At 43.5% G+C, this 15,641-nt stretch overlaps 1 protein-coding gene across 2 annotated transcripts; it reads right to left on the bottom strand.

Moving 5' to 3' along the window:
* Positions 1–1,350: 1,350 nt before the first annotated feature.
* Positions 1,351–14,843, bottom strand: LOC137522339 (uncharacterized protein CXorf65-like). 2 transcript variants are annotated; one of them, XM_068242377.1, is made up of 6 exons: positions 14,710–14,843; positions 12,913–12,999; positions 12,032–12,148; positions 9,346–9,420; positions 4,379–4,480; positions 1,351–3,231 (listed from the first exon to the last, which is right to left on the bottom strand). In XM_068242377.1, exons 1-6 carry the CDS (start codon positions 14,732–14,734, stop codon positions 3,182–3,184), a joined length of 456 nt encoding a protein of 151 aa, XP_068098478.1. In that variant the 5' UTR covers positions 14,735–14,843; the 3' UTR covers positions 1,351–3,181. The 2 variants fall into 2 exon arrangements, with proteins under 2 accessions (XP_068098478.1, XP_068098479.1); XM_068242378.1 differs by having other exon boundaries at positions 12,032–12,130.
* Between the last annotated feature and the right edge of the window lie 798 nt (positions 14,844–15,641).

The raw sequence follows: 15,641 nt of genomic DNA, 5'->3' as shown, positions 1-15,641 counted from the left end.
GTCAAAGGACTATATTAATGTAATTTTTTAAATTATGGGCTTGTAAATAGTGATGGACGCAAATTGAAAAAAATGCACCTTTATTTCCAAATAAAATATCAACGCCATACATTGTGATAGGGACATAATTTAAATGGTGTAATAAGCGGGACAAATGGGCAAATAAAATACATGGGTTTTAATTATGGTAGCATGTATTAATTTCAAATGCAGTATAATGGGCAAAAACTGAGAAATAATTATTTTTTTCCATTTCTTTCTTAATATTCCTGTTAAAATGGATTTAGAATAAATTAATTCTTAGCAAAATGTATCACCCAAAGAAAGCCTAATTGGTGGAAGAAAAAAACAAGATATAATTATAAATCATTTCAGTGTGATAAGTAGTGATAAAGTTATTGGCAAATGAATGGTAAGTGAAAGTTGCTCAGATACAAAATATAAACAACCCTGTTGGCTTAAAGGGAACGTAAACTGAGCAGGATATGGATTTTTCCTTCTAAAATAATACCAGTTGCCTGACTCTCCTAATACTTTTAACCACAGCCCCTGAACAAGCATGCAGATCAGGTGCTCTGACTGAAGTCAGACTGGATTAGCTGCATGCTAATAATATGCATAACATATTTCCTCCTCCAGACTGAACAAACTAATCCTTTATTGAGAATGGAAAGAGCTGAGGCCAGCATTACCTGTGTTTGTGAGGTGGATTACATCCAACGCCAGCTCTAATCCCATCAGCACAAACCATAAACTGGCGTCAGGCAGCGCCGCAGGCCTGGAACGCGGGCGGAACACAGCGAACTACTTACGTCACAAAGAGTCAAGAACTCACGTCCCAAACCGCAAACTGCCTGATCACAATCTCATGCTCAGAGATTAAACTTTACACAGCTTAATCCACCTGCAGAGCTGAGAGATCTGACAATAGGGGACTGTCCCGGAGATTCCTCTCTGCATGAGATTCCTGACATCAGCTGCTAAGCTGTGATTAGCATTAGCCTGCACACATACACACTTTTATTACTATAATTACTGACATTTATAGCTCCACCATCTTCCAAAGAGACATGAATGTCATAAAAACAAAATATGTACATTTGAGGCAAAGCTCCCAACTTTTTGATTAAGAGGGACACATTAAGACACACCCTTGTCACACCTCTAGCCAGTGCCACGCCCAACCACACCCCTAGTCACGTATATCACAAAGTATTCTTATGCAAAAGATGTTGTTTTATCATTAAAACCACTCTGGTCCTATCCATCGTCATTCGTTTTATTTCATAATAACATTTGAAAGTAAGAAATACATTAATTTAAATGATGACAATAAAGTTTAGAGTCAATTTCAAAACATTTTTCAGGAGAAATATTCATATATTTACAAACCCTCTGAAAATGGGACATTTGGGAGCTATGATGTTATGCCTCCTGTCATTTGTTCTTCGTCTGTTGTTGCAAATACTTCACAGTGCTAGCTCTCAGACCTTTAGTCAGATCCTAGTGTGTTGATCCGGCAGGACCCCGGGGAGTCACACTTAGCTCAGGATTTTGATAGCTATAATTATAAATATTATATTGTATTGATATTTCTGTGTATGACCTTTTGCTTGACCTCTGACCTCGCTTCTGCTTTCTGATTCTGTACTTCTGCCTATCTGATCTGCTGCCGACCTATTGCCTGTTTACCGACTACGATCTGCCTAATGATTCTGTACCGATACTGTCTGACCCGTTGCCGACCTTGCTTGTCCGACCACTCTTTGTATAGTGATAGCCCCAGCCACTAAGGGCTATCACTTTAGGAGTACTCCTGATATTATTGAGCACCAAAACACCTGAGATCACATTTTGAATAAATTACTGACTACTGTTCTGATTGAGCACGATCTGATCACCTGTTACGACACTGATCGTTACATATGAGTTTGTTTTTGTCCACTGTTCCTCCAAGTAGCAGTGCTGATTCTGTCCTCCTCTCTTTGCCGTGCTAATCAGTATATTAAGAGCCACAAAGGAAGATGGGATATACTCCCTAAACGGCACTAAAATTACCATGTGCACACAACTATTTTACTGGCACTCAAGCAACTGACGTAGTGTCCATTGTGCAGGTAGCTAAACCAAGCGATGGTCGGAAACGCCCATTTCAGATTTTGCAGAAATTCCAATTTCCGCCAATCCCAGTTTCCGGTTCTTCTGATTTCCTGTTTTTCTGATTTCCGTTTTTCGAGGAGTATTTCATTAGTAATTGTTTGCAACAGAGAATGCAAAAAATGAAAAAAAAAAATGTAAAAACAGAAATCGGAAAAACGGAAACTCAGTCTTGTGATTGGTCTAAAATTACGACAGTGATCACATTTTTGCAGAAACAAATTCTGCGTTCTCTGATTGATCCAATGCTTCCGAGTTCTGCGATTCGGCTAAAATTACCAAGTTGCTGCAAATCAGATTCCAGAGGAATTACGATGTCCAAAGTCTGATTTCTGTCCTCCGATCAGAAATATGGAGAGAAATCCGTGCACAGGGCCGTGACATGAAAACCATGCAGTGCTGTAATCCAATTGTAAAGGATTGTCACCTCCATCCTTTACAGTACTGTAGCCTGTATTTTTATTGTTTGGAATAGAAGCACAATTTTTGCATGGATGTGCGTTCTCCTCTCCTCCTTGCTGAACCTAGTTAAACGAATGTTGCCTACGTAACGCACGTTGTCAGTGTAACGTGAGGAAGTGCGCACACTGTCATTTCATTGACTTTTAGTGAATATATATACGTTACAATGGTTAACATCTTAGGATTTGTTGATTGCGGGCAGAACCGGAAATCCAATCTTTTATGACAGTCAATGTTATACCAATCGTGGTGAAGATCTACAGATTCCTTTCCTGCAAGGTGCCATCTTTTTATGTTGATATGTAGCGGGGGGAAAAAACGCACTTATTTAGACCAAACATCTTATGAGCAGGTGGAGCTCAGAAAATGAATAGTGGACATTATATACATCTTTTATAACGACAGTCATTTTAGAAGATGGTGAATTTGTGGCATCCCCTGCAGCCATCCGTGGAACGCTCAGAAGACGTCTATGGAGGTAAAGAGGCGATTCATCGATCTTCTGGAGGCTAAACGTCACACTAATAGCGGTCTATCCAGGCTTGTAACATATCCTCTGGCTTCACGATTTAACAGTCCGTTTTCGGGTAGGCGTGGTCTGCTTTGCTACCGCTGTTAAAGAGGAACTCCAGTGAAAATAATGTAATAAATAATACAATAATTATGTATAAATGATTTAGTCAGTGTGTGCCCATTGTAAAATCTTTTAAATCCCTGATTTACACCATGACATTTATTACATGGTGACATTTTTACTATTGGCAGGTGATGTAGCTGCTGCATGCTTTTTTGGCAGTTGGAAACAGCTGTAAACAGCTATTTCCCACAATGCAACAAGGTTCACAGACAGGAAACTGCCAGGAGTACCACGGTCCTCAGAGTTTCTTGTGGGAGGGGTTTCACCACAATATCAGTCATACAGCGCCCCCTGATGGTCTGTTTGTGAGAAGGAATAGATTTCTCATGTATCAGCTACTGATTGGGATAAAGTTCAATTCTTGGTCGGAGTTTCTATTTAAGTTAGAAAAATAGACATCATGAAAGTCCACATGCCGAAATGCTAAAATGCAACTTCCCTCTATCAAGCAAGACAACCACGTGGACACACAGGAGACATGCAAACATGGAAAGGCCCCTCCCACCAGCCTAGAGCTTAAGAACAGGGAGCTGTCATTAGGAATTATGGGAGGACCATGTTCAGCTTATCTTATGGACACCCCAATTAATTCTGAATAAGCATCAAGATCCTGTGCCTGGCCTACAAATCTATACACAAGGCCTGCCTGACTCTCTGAACTCGTCCACAGATACATACCGGCCCGCCCTCTCTGATCCTCCAATGACCTTCACTTCACTGTCCCATGCATTTCGCAACCCCACGTGTGGCTGCAGGACTTTTATAGAGCTGTCTCCACTTTCTGGAACTCTTTTCCCATCGCCCATCAGGCTTGCCCTCTCCTTCAACACCTTCAAACAAGCCCTCAAAATGAACCTCTTTGTGCCTCCTTCCTTGTATGACCGAGTGCTTGTCTGTCACCCCTAATTATCAGTGTTTGTAACCCAATCTATTATTCAGCACTGCTGTTCAGTAATAGGTTGGCGCTTTATATATACAATTATTAATAAAGATAACACATCATTAACAAAAAATAAAAAATAAAGATAATACATTAAAAAAAAAAAGTTTATGTCTAAATGTAATCGGAGAAGCCACTCCGGGGGCTGTTAGACCAGTACAATAATTCTTGATTCTTTTTACCTTCGGGCGGAGTGGAAATAACAACTGTGGCTTTTCTGGTGGACCTCTTGGATTTCGGCTTACGGCTCGAATCCTTGGATTCTCCCCAGTTTCCCAACTTCGCTAAAAAGAAACAGAGTACAGTAAAACCTTGGATGGAGAGTAGCTTGGTTTAAGAGCGCTTTGCGATACAAGCAAAAATGTTTGTGAAAATATGACTTGATATACAAGCAACGTCTCCATATACAAGCAAAAAAAAACAAAAAAAAAACGTATACATGCGTCACGTCATCACAACTGCTGAGCTGATAGTTCTTCTCCCATTGGCGCAGCAGGATTGCCCTGAAAGGGACTCCAAGCAGTGCATAAATACAAAATCTGAACTTACCTGGGGCTTTCTGCAGCCCACCGTAGGTCGGGAGGTCCCCCAGCGTCCTTCTGGCTCATCTCCCAGGCCCTGTTCCGAAATGGCTCCCGGCGACACACCGGGACCAAGTGTCTGGCTCCCTCTTCCGGGAAGATGACGTTAGTCATATTCACGCCGGCCGCCTCGTGTCATCACAGCGGCTGGCGTGACAGTACTGTGCATGTGCGGTTTAATCGTGTATGCGCAGTACTGTCACGCCAGCCGCCGTGAGGACGCCGAAAGACCTCTCGACCTACGGTGGGCTGCAAAAAGCCCCAGGTAAGTTCAGATTTTGTATTTATGCACTGCTCAGAGTCCCTTTAACCACTTAGGTCTAGCTAGACGGATATATCCGTCCAGATAGTTTGCACTGCTGCTGTGGTGCCGCGCACGCTCCCGCAGCCTTCCCCTGCCCCTGAGATCAATGAATAGGAATACAGATTCCATTTATTGATCTATGTCCCCCCCAAGAAAAACCGACAGCTTTCTCTGAAAAGCCATGTCACCCCTTCGTTCCTGTAAGCAAGAGCTCTTGCTTACAGGATGAAAAATCAAAAACTCACTGTGGCCATCTTGTGGTCAAATAGTAAAACTACATCTACATAATTTTTTTAAAAAATCTACACAATCAATTTCATTTAAAATCAACTGTTTACCTCCCCACTCCAAAAAAAAAAAACCCAAATAAAATGTTTAATTAAAAAAAAATAAAAACAATTACAATTTTAAAAAAACAACATAAATAGTTACATAAATAGTTACCTAAGGGTAGAATTTTTTAATATGCATGTCAAGCGAGTATATTACTATAATTTTTTTAAATTATAAGCTTGTAAATAGTGATGGACGCAAATTGAAAAAATGCACCTTTATCTCCAAATAAAATATTGGCGCCATACATTGTGATAGGGACATAATTTAAAAGGCTGTAATAACCGGGACAAATGGGCAAATAAAATGTGTGGGTTTTAATTATGGCAGCATGTATTATTTTAAAGCTATAATGGCTGAAAACTGAGAAATAATGCCTTTTCTCCATTTGTTTTCTTAATATTACCATTAAAATTCATTTAGAAAAAAATAATTCTTAGCAAAATGTACTACCCAAAGAAAGCCTAATTAGTGATGGAAAAAAACAGATATAGATCAATTAATTGTGATAAGTAGTGATGAAGTTATTGCCGAATGAATGGGAGGTGAAAGTTGCTTGAATGCATAAGGTGAAACAACACTGTAGGCTGAAGTGGTTAATTGCACTAAATCTGAGTGTAGAGACTGAGCAAAGTCACATTTCCATGAAATCCTCAAAAGCAACTGTCACTGGATAAGTTCCTTGTTAAAGCCACACAAAAAGAAAAGGTTGGGGTGAGCCAACAGATGGCAATAATTCTGTTAGTTATAGTGAAAGTCTTGTTTACATTTTTATTTTATACTACTTTACTATAACTGTTTTTGGATTGTGGAACAAATCAGCTGGGTTTCCTTTAATTCTAATGGGGAAATTTGCTTTGATATAAGAGTGCTTTGGATTACAAGCATGTCTCCGGGACGAATTATGCTCACAAACCAAGGTTCCACTGTACTGTGATAACTGCAGATGCAAGAGTCAGAGCTCAAGTGAAGATCATGAACCAGCATTGCTTCTCAGGAGTGGTGGTAGATTTCAGCAACTCAACTTCATGGTTGTAAAGGTCTTTTCAGCTATCGATTTGCGTGCTGCACTGTGCAATCTGATGGATCACAAAACACAGGGTACACAACAGCGACCATTGCAGTTGGTCCAATCCAATTGCAGCACAATTTTGTCCCAAGCGCAATCGCCCTCCTGACACGTTTTGGCTGCATTTGCACTCCTATATTGAGTATAGTGGCTCAATTGCAGTTTGTGGAAATTAGGAGGCAACGGAATCGTACCACAGTCAGCAACAGTCGCCTTTCCTAGTGGAAAAGAGCCCTAACAGACCGCAGCGTGCGTATATAGGAGAGAGCAAGCAAATACGTCCGAAACTGCTGCAGCTTCTGTCTTGTTCATTTCTGAAGGCAGAACCGGCATTTAGCTCACGGAGAGATTATGTGTTGGCCGTACAAAGCCTTGAAAAAGTGCACAATGGCGAGAAAAAGCGGAAGATTTTAATTGTGGTGGCAGGAACATAAAGGAGGGTTCCTGGAGGACACTGAGGGACCTGAAAGGCTAAGGGGGTCTGGAAGAAGACCTAGGTATGTAAAAGTAGTCTTGTGCCTTGTGTCTCAGGCACACTACTCTGAGCCGTGGTAAAGAGAACCAGAGATGAAGAATAAATAGATTTATACATACCTGGGGCTTCCTCCAGCTCCATAAGCCTGGATCGCTCCCATGCCGCCATCCTCTGCTGCCTCTGTCCGCCGGTACCAGGTCCCGTAATTTCGGGCAGTCAACGCAAGTGCAGTGCGCTCCCTCCGTACTGAGCAGCGCATGCGTACAACTGGTTGCATCTGGCAGAAGTGACGGGACCCGGTACCAGCGATAGAGGCAGCAGAGGATGGCGGCGTGGGAGCGATCCAGGCTTATGGGGCTGTAGGAAGCCCCAGGTATGTATAAACTCTTTTTTAATTTTTAAGGATCCCTCATCTCTGGTTCCCTGTAAAGGTGAATTTGGAGTTATTATCTCTAGTCCCTGACTTTCAATCTGCTGTTTCTGCATTAATTTCATCCCATTTCCTGTTGACATGAGATAAAACAGCACCCCCACCTGCAGTGACTATCATTGTGGAAAATACCCCAGTAACCTCAACTTCTGAGGTTCCCCATCCGGGGAGTCTTTGGACTCTGCACTATAATTTAAACCACATATTATATAGCACATTGACTAACTTCTGCTACTTCCATCTTAAAAAACATTCGAGAATTCATCCCTTCCCTTCACAGGATGCTACTAAAATGCTTGTACGTGCTCTAATCATGTCTTGTCTTCACTACTGTAGCACCCTACCCTACGGTCTACTAAAAACCAGGCTGGCACTTCTCCAGTACCTACTGACCCATGCTGCCTCCCTCATTCACCTCTCCTCCCACTTCTCTGATGTCTCTGCCAATCTCTCCATTGGCTACCAATCACCCTAAGAATCCAGTTTAAACTTCTCAGTCTAGCATACAATGCTCTACATAAGTGGTCACCTCCATAAATGTCTTCATTAATCTCCAGATATCATGCTTTTCATAATATTTGCTCCTCCCAGGAGACCCTGGAGGAGAACCAGGAAAACATGGTCGGACATCGCAGGAAAAGGTGTGAAGGCCTCTTCCTTGAGGTAAGCAACAACCAGACAGGATATTTAGGCAATACAAGTCTGCAGGTCTGTGTATCAGATGGTGTTAAAAAAACAAACAAAAAAGAAAGAAATGTGAATTAGCAGATGGAGTGTGAAAGCACGCTGGATGCCAGCACATAGTCTGCGGCCAAGTCTCCTCCCCCAGGCAATGGCAGGAACACCAGAAACAGTTTGGAAAGCAGAGGCTTATGGAAGGAAATGTTCTGCTTCTTTACAGGAAGTAGAAAACTCCTGAAGTCAACACACAAGAGATCTGGAAGACTCCACATTGTACAAACAATTTGTACCCTCTGAATGCGGACAGCCATGGTGGAAAGATGCATTCAATAGCTTCATAAAATCTATTGTACAACAGAATACCCAGATAGCTCATGGTGTCCCAAAACCACTAAAAGAGTATAATAAGGGGCTAAAAGACCCCAAAGTCCTCTAAAATGGTACGCTGAGTATACTTCTGCCATGAGCTATCTGCAGTGGCTGCGCTGCACTGGGGCACTGCCGCCCCACCCCTTCCGGGGAAATCACTGTAACCCCTGAGTGCCCCCACTGCTCAATTACATACAGATAACTGTTTCCAGGCTCCAGCAGCATACAATGATCAGGATAGGGTGTGTAAAAAAACTCTCCATGTCAGCCTGTCTATGTAGGCGTTAAGTAAAGCAAGGGTGTTATCTATTTGCCATAAATACATCACAATCCTTGCAGAATCCCTTGTAATTAATGTATCTGAATGGCACTTATATTTTTTAAAAAAAAATCTCTCTACCTCCTTATGAAAAAGGCTTACTAGTTGAAAGATAAGGAATTGCACACAGTGTTTCTCTCCCTCTTTCCTCTTCCCCCTCCCCTTGCTTGTAGAGTCCTGAGACACAGGTTGAGGGCTGGAATGATTTGTCTGTGATCTGTCCACACAGGAGCAGCTTGCTAGCATGTAAGTATTAAAGCATGCCAGCAAACTAGCCAAGTACATCTGTAGGTAACTTTTCTTCAATAATAGCACCATCATTTGGAAAAAAAAGTTCTGTTTGTAATGTTTACATTTGGTTCCTATTAATGCTGAACTATTTAGCCTTAATTTTATCACCTGAGTTAGGCTAAAAAAATCTAAAGTTCACCATACACACATCACCCAAATAGGCACCACCAGGCAGCCATTATGTCCTCTTTGTGCCCCCCCCCCAAAAAAAAAAAATAACACATTTAAAGCTGTAGATGCCACTGGCTATCTGGTCCATGTCCTAACCCTACAAAAAGCACCAAATAAAGGTCTTACCTAAAAATTTGGCGTTGACAATGTTTTCATCATTAAGTAAGGGTGTAAATATGACCTCGTTGGAGTCCTGTGACCCTAGAAAGATGGAACACAAAGGTAACGATAGTTCGTAAGGCACAATAGTCTATCAAATTAGTATACCTCTCACGTCACAGCCAGAAGCACACACGTCATGTGACATCACTTGCTTGCAGGGGTATATCTTATTAATATTGAGCCTAGATCCCCCCATCCCAGTCAGAGCCCCCTTCCCCTCTAATAACAGCAACAATTTTTGCATACATGTTATGGTTGCCTGCACTTTTTGGCTAGGGATATTGCTGAAGTTACTTAATAGAGATGGCCCGAACGGTTCGTATGCGAACGGTTCCAGGCAAACTTTCGGTGGTTCGCATTCGCAAACGAACTTTTGCGGAAGTTCCCTTTGCCCCATAGTGCGCCATTAGGGTCAACTTTGACCCTCTACATCACAGTCAGCAGGCACATTGTAGCCAATTAGGCTACACTCTTTCCTGGAGCCACTCCCCCCCTTATAAAAGACAGACTCCGCCGGCCATTACACTCACTCGTGTGCCTGCAATAGTGAGAGAAGGGACAACTGCTGGCAGACTCTCATAGGGAAAGCTTAGTTAGGCTGTTATAAGCTTGTTAGCTTGCTCCTGGCTGATTCTTATTGCTAAAATAGCACCCCTCAACAGCTCTTTTGAGAGCTAATCTTGTTCTTGTGATCTGTTTTTTTCTGTGTGTCCCACTGACACTTGTGTTGCATAGACAGCCTTGCTAATTCATACTGTGTGTGTTCCACTGCCAGCCAGGCCCAGCACATTCAGCGACTACCTGTGTGTGTGACAGCAGGGGCACTTTGTAATACCCATCACTGCATATACATAGTACCTGTTGTGTTTAGTGAACCCACCTCATCACTGCATATACCTACCTTTTGTGTTGAGTGAACCCACCTCATCACTGCATATACCTACCTTTTGTGTTGAGTGAACCCACCTCATCACTGCATATACCTACCTTTTGTGTTGAGTGAACTTACCTCATCACAGCATATACCTAGCTTTTGTGTTCAGTGAACCCACCTCATCACTGCATTTACCTACCTTTTGTGTTCAGTGACCCCACCTCACCACAGCATATACCTAGCTGTTGTGTTCAATGAACCCACCTCATCACAGCATATACCTAGCTGTTGTGTTCAATGAACCCACCTCATCACAGCATATACCTAGCTGTTGTGTTCAGTGACCCCACCTCACCACAGCATATACCTAGCTGTTGTGTTCAGTGACCCCACCTCACCACAGCATATACCTAGCTGTTGTGTTCAGTGAACCCACCTCACTGCATATACCTACCTTTTGTGTTGAGTGAACCCACCTCATCACTGCATATACCTACCGTTTGTGTTGAGTGAACCCACCTCACTGCATATACCTACCTTTTGTGTTCAGTGAACCCACCTCATCACTGCATATACCTACCTTTTGTGTTCAGTGAACCCATCTCATCACAGCATATACCTAGCTGTTGTGTTCAGTGAACCCACCTCATCACTGCATATACCTACCTTTTGTGTTCAGTGAACCCACCTCATCACTGCATATACCTACCTGTTGTGTTGAGTGAACCCACCTCATCACAGCATATAACCTGGCTGTTGTGTTCAGTGAACCCACCTCATCACAGCACATACCTAGCTGTTGTGTTCAGTGAACCCACCTCATCACAGCATATACCTAGCTGTTGTGTTTAGTGAACCCACCTCACTACATATACCTACCTTTTGTGTTCAGTGAACCCACCTACCTACGTGAGCGCACGCAGTGTGATATACCACTCCGTGCATACCTGTTAACTGCACCTGTGTGACTGCACATTGTATTAGTCAAGTCAGTGCATACCTTTTACTTCATCCCCCCGATATGGACAAAACGGACAAAACAGGTAGAGGAAGAGGTAGAGGCAGACCCGGCACCGGCAGGTCTATGTGAGGTCGTGTTGATGTGATTTTGTGTGACCCTGGCCCAAAGTAAAGTGCTCAGAAGAAGGCACGTGCCATCAACTCCCAAGATTGTCAGGACGTGGTTGACTATTTAACACAGAACACCTCATCTCCCGCAGCCACCAGCGCTACTACTAGCACCACATCTGCTGCATTTGACACTTCGCAGGAGTTATTTGGTGGTGAAATCACTGATTCCCAGCCACTACTACAACAAGATGAAGGCGCTAAGCAAGTTACACCACCTCATATGTCTGAGTTAGGCAACACTATGGACGTAAAGTGTGAGGAGGTGACCACAGGGTCAGGCATGGCAGTGCAGCACAGGGGCAGGCATGGCAGCACAGCACAGGGGCAGGCATGGTGGCGCAGCACAGGGGCAGGCATAGCGGAGCAGCACAGGGGCAGGCAATTGTGTGGAGCACAGGGGCAGGCATGGCAGCACAACACAGGGGCAGGCATAGCAGCGCAGCGCTGGGGTAGGCATGGCAGCGCAGCACAGGGGCAGGCTTAGCAGCGCAGCGCAGGGGTAGGCATGGCAGCGCAGCACAGGGGCAGGCATGGCGCCTATGGTGCTGTGGAGCCCATGGCACGAGTCATGCCTGCACCCCTGTAGATATGCCTCTGCTTACTTGTCACAGTGAGAAACACAAAGTCATGTGACACCTCACTTACTTGTCACAGCCAGTAGCACACACGTCTCTCTCTCTGCGAGAATCTCGTTGGCGTATCGGTGCTGATTCTCCAATAGATTTTTCACCTGACCGGTGTCATCTGCCAAATCCACATCACCTGCAAAATGTATTTCTGTAAATGCAGGAGCAGCAAGCTGATTAATGCAAATTTCATATCTCATGTCATATCTGCAATAAAATAACGGGAGTTCGAACAAGGTCTTTAATTGTCACATGCCATAAATGCCAGTAAGCTATAATGAGCCATTGAATTTGATGTCTGTGGCCCAGGACTGGCTATTCTCTCACCTGACATCTTAGCAAACAACAATCGGCGTCTATCAGGTTCGTAGCTAAGGGGGGGCAAGAGGAGCTTATGTCCCCAGGCGCAGTGATTTAGGGGAGCTCAGTGGTACTATGATGCGCAGAATGAACAATTTTCCTGCAGTCTCTTCCACCCCGCCCCACCAGAGCAACTAGATACCGCAGTGGAGGGGAGCGTGCCTGCCTTAGAAAAGCCCCGCCCCCCCACCTGAAAAACTGAGCTGAGGAGAATGTGTGGCTAGTAAGAAGAGCTGCCGGGAGTGTGGACAGTGCTGTCTACGCGTGTAACGGGAAAGCTACTGTGGATGCTGTGGCCATTAGTTATGGATCAAAGGTCTTGACTATTGTACCTAATGACGGCGTGTATAATGGCAAAACAGTGGCGAATGTGGGGGGAATAAAGGGCACAGATGGTCAAAGGAGGGCATTACAAGCACCGGCGCAGGCCTAACCACTGGGAAGGGGTCTTTGCACCCGGGCGCAATAAACCATAGCTACGCCTCTGGCGTCTATATCAGAATTTCATCGTCAGGAGGCGTCACCCCACCCCAGCCAAACCTTCTCCATCGCTGTGGCAGCAGTTCTTCATACTCTCCAGGAGAAGTTGAACTCTGCAGTTAATGTTGAACAACATCTCTTCATTATCTGTCAAGAGAAAATCAGAACTCAACAAAACACGCTTGAGGAATAAGTGGCATGCGTTGGTATAATGGCCCAGGTGCACGAACCAGCAGTAATACTGCAATACCTCCAGCAGTGTACCATGTGTCTCGCTATAAGCGGTACTCGAGTAAAGCAAGCATTGTAATGGCAACAACCTTTACACTGCTTGTGTTATGTGCATTACCGTTGCAATGTTTGTTTTACTCAAGAGCTGCGGATCACGCTTATAACATAATGCACAGTGCACTGCTGGTGGTAATACTGATAATACTGTTACTATATCATTACTGCTGTTTAGTGCATCAGGCCCCTCGGCTGATTACAAGGACTTACCTGCTGTCTGCTAGTATTCTAGCTTTTATTTTTGCGGCTTGCAGGTTTTTGTAACTCATAATTTAAACCTCTGCTCATTGAATTATTATATGACGAAACCGGTAGGGCGTAGCCAGTATCACACACACTCACTGGAGCAAATAGCAATGAGAAAGACCAGCGGAATGCTAAAATCCACTCATCCAGGGACATGGTGATATACAATGCTGTTTCATTGCTTTTAAAATGTCCGAGCATTACCAATTTTAAGTGTGACATTACAATATGGTTTTACACATGCTAGTTCCTCCCCTTGAGATATTTCTAGAGCAAGAAGCTGGAAGCCCTGGTGGCATGAACAGGCTTCCGCTGCATTGAGTTCTGGATTCACAGTGAGGCAGGCCTCACACTAGCATGTGCAGAAAACACACATGTATTTTTGTTTACATTCTACAGGCACTATACAGGTTCATATTAAAGTACCCTGCCCCGGAACCAAATGTTGGTGTTAATGCTTTTAATCCTGTTTTACCTGTGGCATCCTCACAGTCCAGCGCCCCCTGTGGTCCCTGCATTGCTCTGTCTTAATGTTAGATGGAGCAGAAGGGGCGGGGAGAAAGTGGCCATTCTCCTCCCCTAGTCCGCCCCTAGGAACACCCCTTTTACTCCCTGTTTATTGTTCCTGATATTACTGTCTCTGCTCAGTGACCTATGTTGGCTTTACTGATGAGCACAAATATTGCATAATCGTAATTACGCAAAATTACAGTTATTAATTACTGTTACAGATCAAATTAATTATGATTTCCCCCCCAAATTTCACATTACGATTTCACATTGCAATTTTCAGAAAGAAACGTAATTCATTTTGTTTGCAACAGTAATAAGTAGCCATAATTTTGCATAATTTTTGCGTCATTTCGTGCCGACTTTAGCGGTTAATACCAAAGTCCCCATACGTGCTATTGTCACCAAAATTTCTATGTACATTATGGGGAATAGTGGGAACAAGACCAAAAATATCTTGTAGTTATTGAGAGAAAAGATTTGTAGACAGTCCCTATTCAGTGCTCAGCAGGGTCTTGTGTACAGCGCCTAGCCCCAGCCTCTCTACGTGCTCAGCAGGGTCTTGTGTACAGCGCCTAGCCCCAGCCTCTCTACGTGCTCAGCAGGGTCTTGTGTACAGCGCCTAGCCCCAGCCTCTCTACCCCTCCCCAAGTGCTCTGTACTGTAGTGATGCTGGAGAAAGAACAGCTCCAAAGTGAAGTGGGGAGGGGGCCCCATCCAAAGTTTTGCAGGGGGGCCCAGTGATTTCTGGTTACGCCCCTGCCAGCATGACATCACAAATCACCACAGGAAGGGCAGAACGTCTACACTTACCTCCATAGAGGACAGTTACAAACATTCCTTCTTCTGAGACACACAGTGGTGGACCACCCTAGCCTGAGGTCTCTCGCTTTGCCACAGCAGAGTAGATAGCTGAGGGTTATGAAGGTTGGACAGTGGTGACTTTGGTGAGACTCTTTAGTGAAAACACAGATCACCAGGGAGAGGGGGATAGTAATAGTACTCTGTTGTTTGTCAAACATTTCCTGATTGCTGAGTAAACAGCCCTCTTATTAGTGGAGCGGCCCAGCAAGCAGCCAGATTAGCTTTGGCTTCTCGAGGTTTCGTCTCTAAGGTGTTGCTAGTGACTGGTGCCAAGAAAACATTCTACTGCACAGGAGTCTGGTGTCTACTCTAAACTCCACACCAGAGCTTCTGTAATACTGTTACATAGATGGGTTGAAAAAAGGTGTGCATCAAAAAAGGGCACCTGGAAAAAAGGTGGTGTAACCGAAATGTAATGATATATTTTATAACCGTATTTTATCATTTCTTCTTGTAAACAAAAATAATCTGAAAATATTGTTTATAACTCTGGAAAAGATAATTATGTATAATCGGAATAATTGTATAATATTGTCTATAACTTTATTTTATCATTTCTTCATGTAATAAATAAAAATATTGTTTATAACAATGTAAAAAAATTATATATATATATATATATATATATATATATATATATATATAAACACATCAGGAGAACATTAGCTCTCAAAAGAGCTGTTGAGGGGTGCTATTTTAGCAATAACAATCAGCCAGGAGCAAGCCAAGAGCCTAACTAATCTTTCCCTAGAAGAAAAAATCTGCAGCAGCTGCCCCTAGTCTTTCTATTTGCAGCAGGCACACGAGTGACTGTAATGGCCGCCGGAGGCTGCCTTATATAAGAGGGGGGTGGGGCTCCAGGGCTTAGTGTAGCCTGAATG

Source organism: Hyperolius riggenbachi, chromosome 6 (genome assembly GCF_040937935.1).
Source record: "Hyperolius riggenbachi isolate aHypRig1 chromosome 6, aHypRig1.pri, whole genome shotgun sequence".
Lineage (NCBI taxonomy): Eukaryota > Metazoa > Chordata > Amphibia > Anura > Hyperoliidae > Hyperolius > Hyperolius riggenbachi.
Note: the sequence above shows the minus strand (reverse complement) of the source record. Positions and strands in the feature narration are given on the sequence as shown.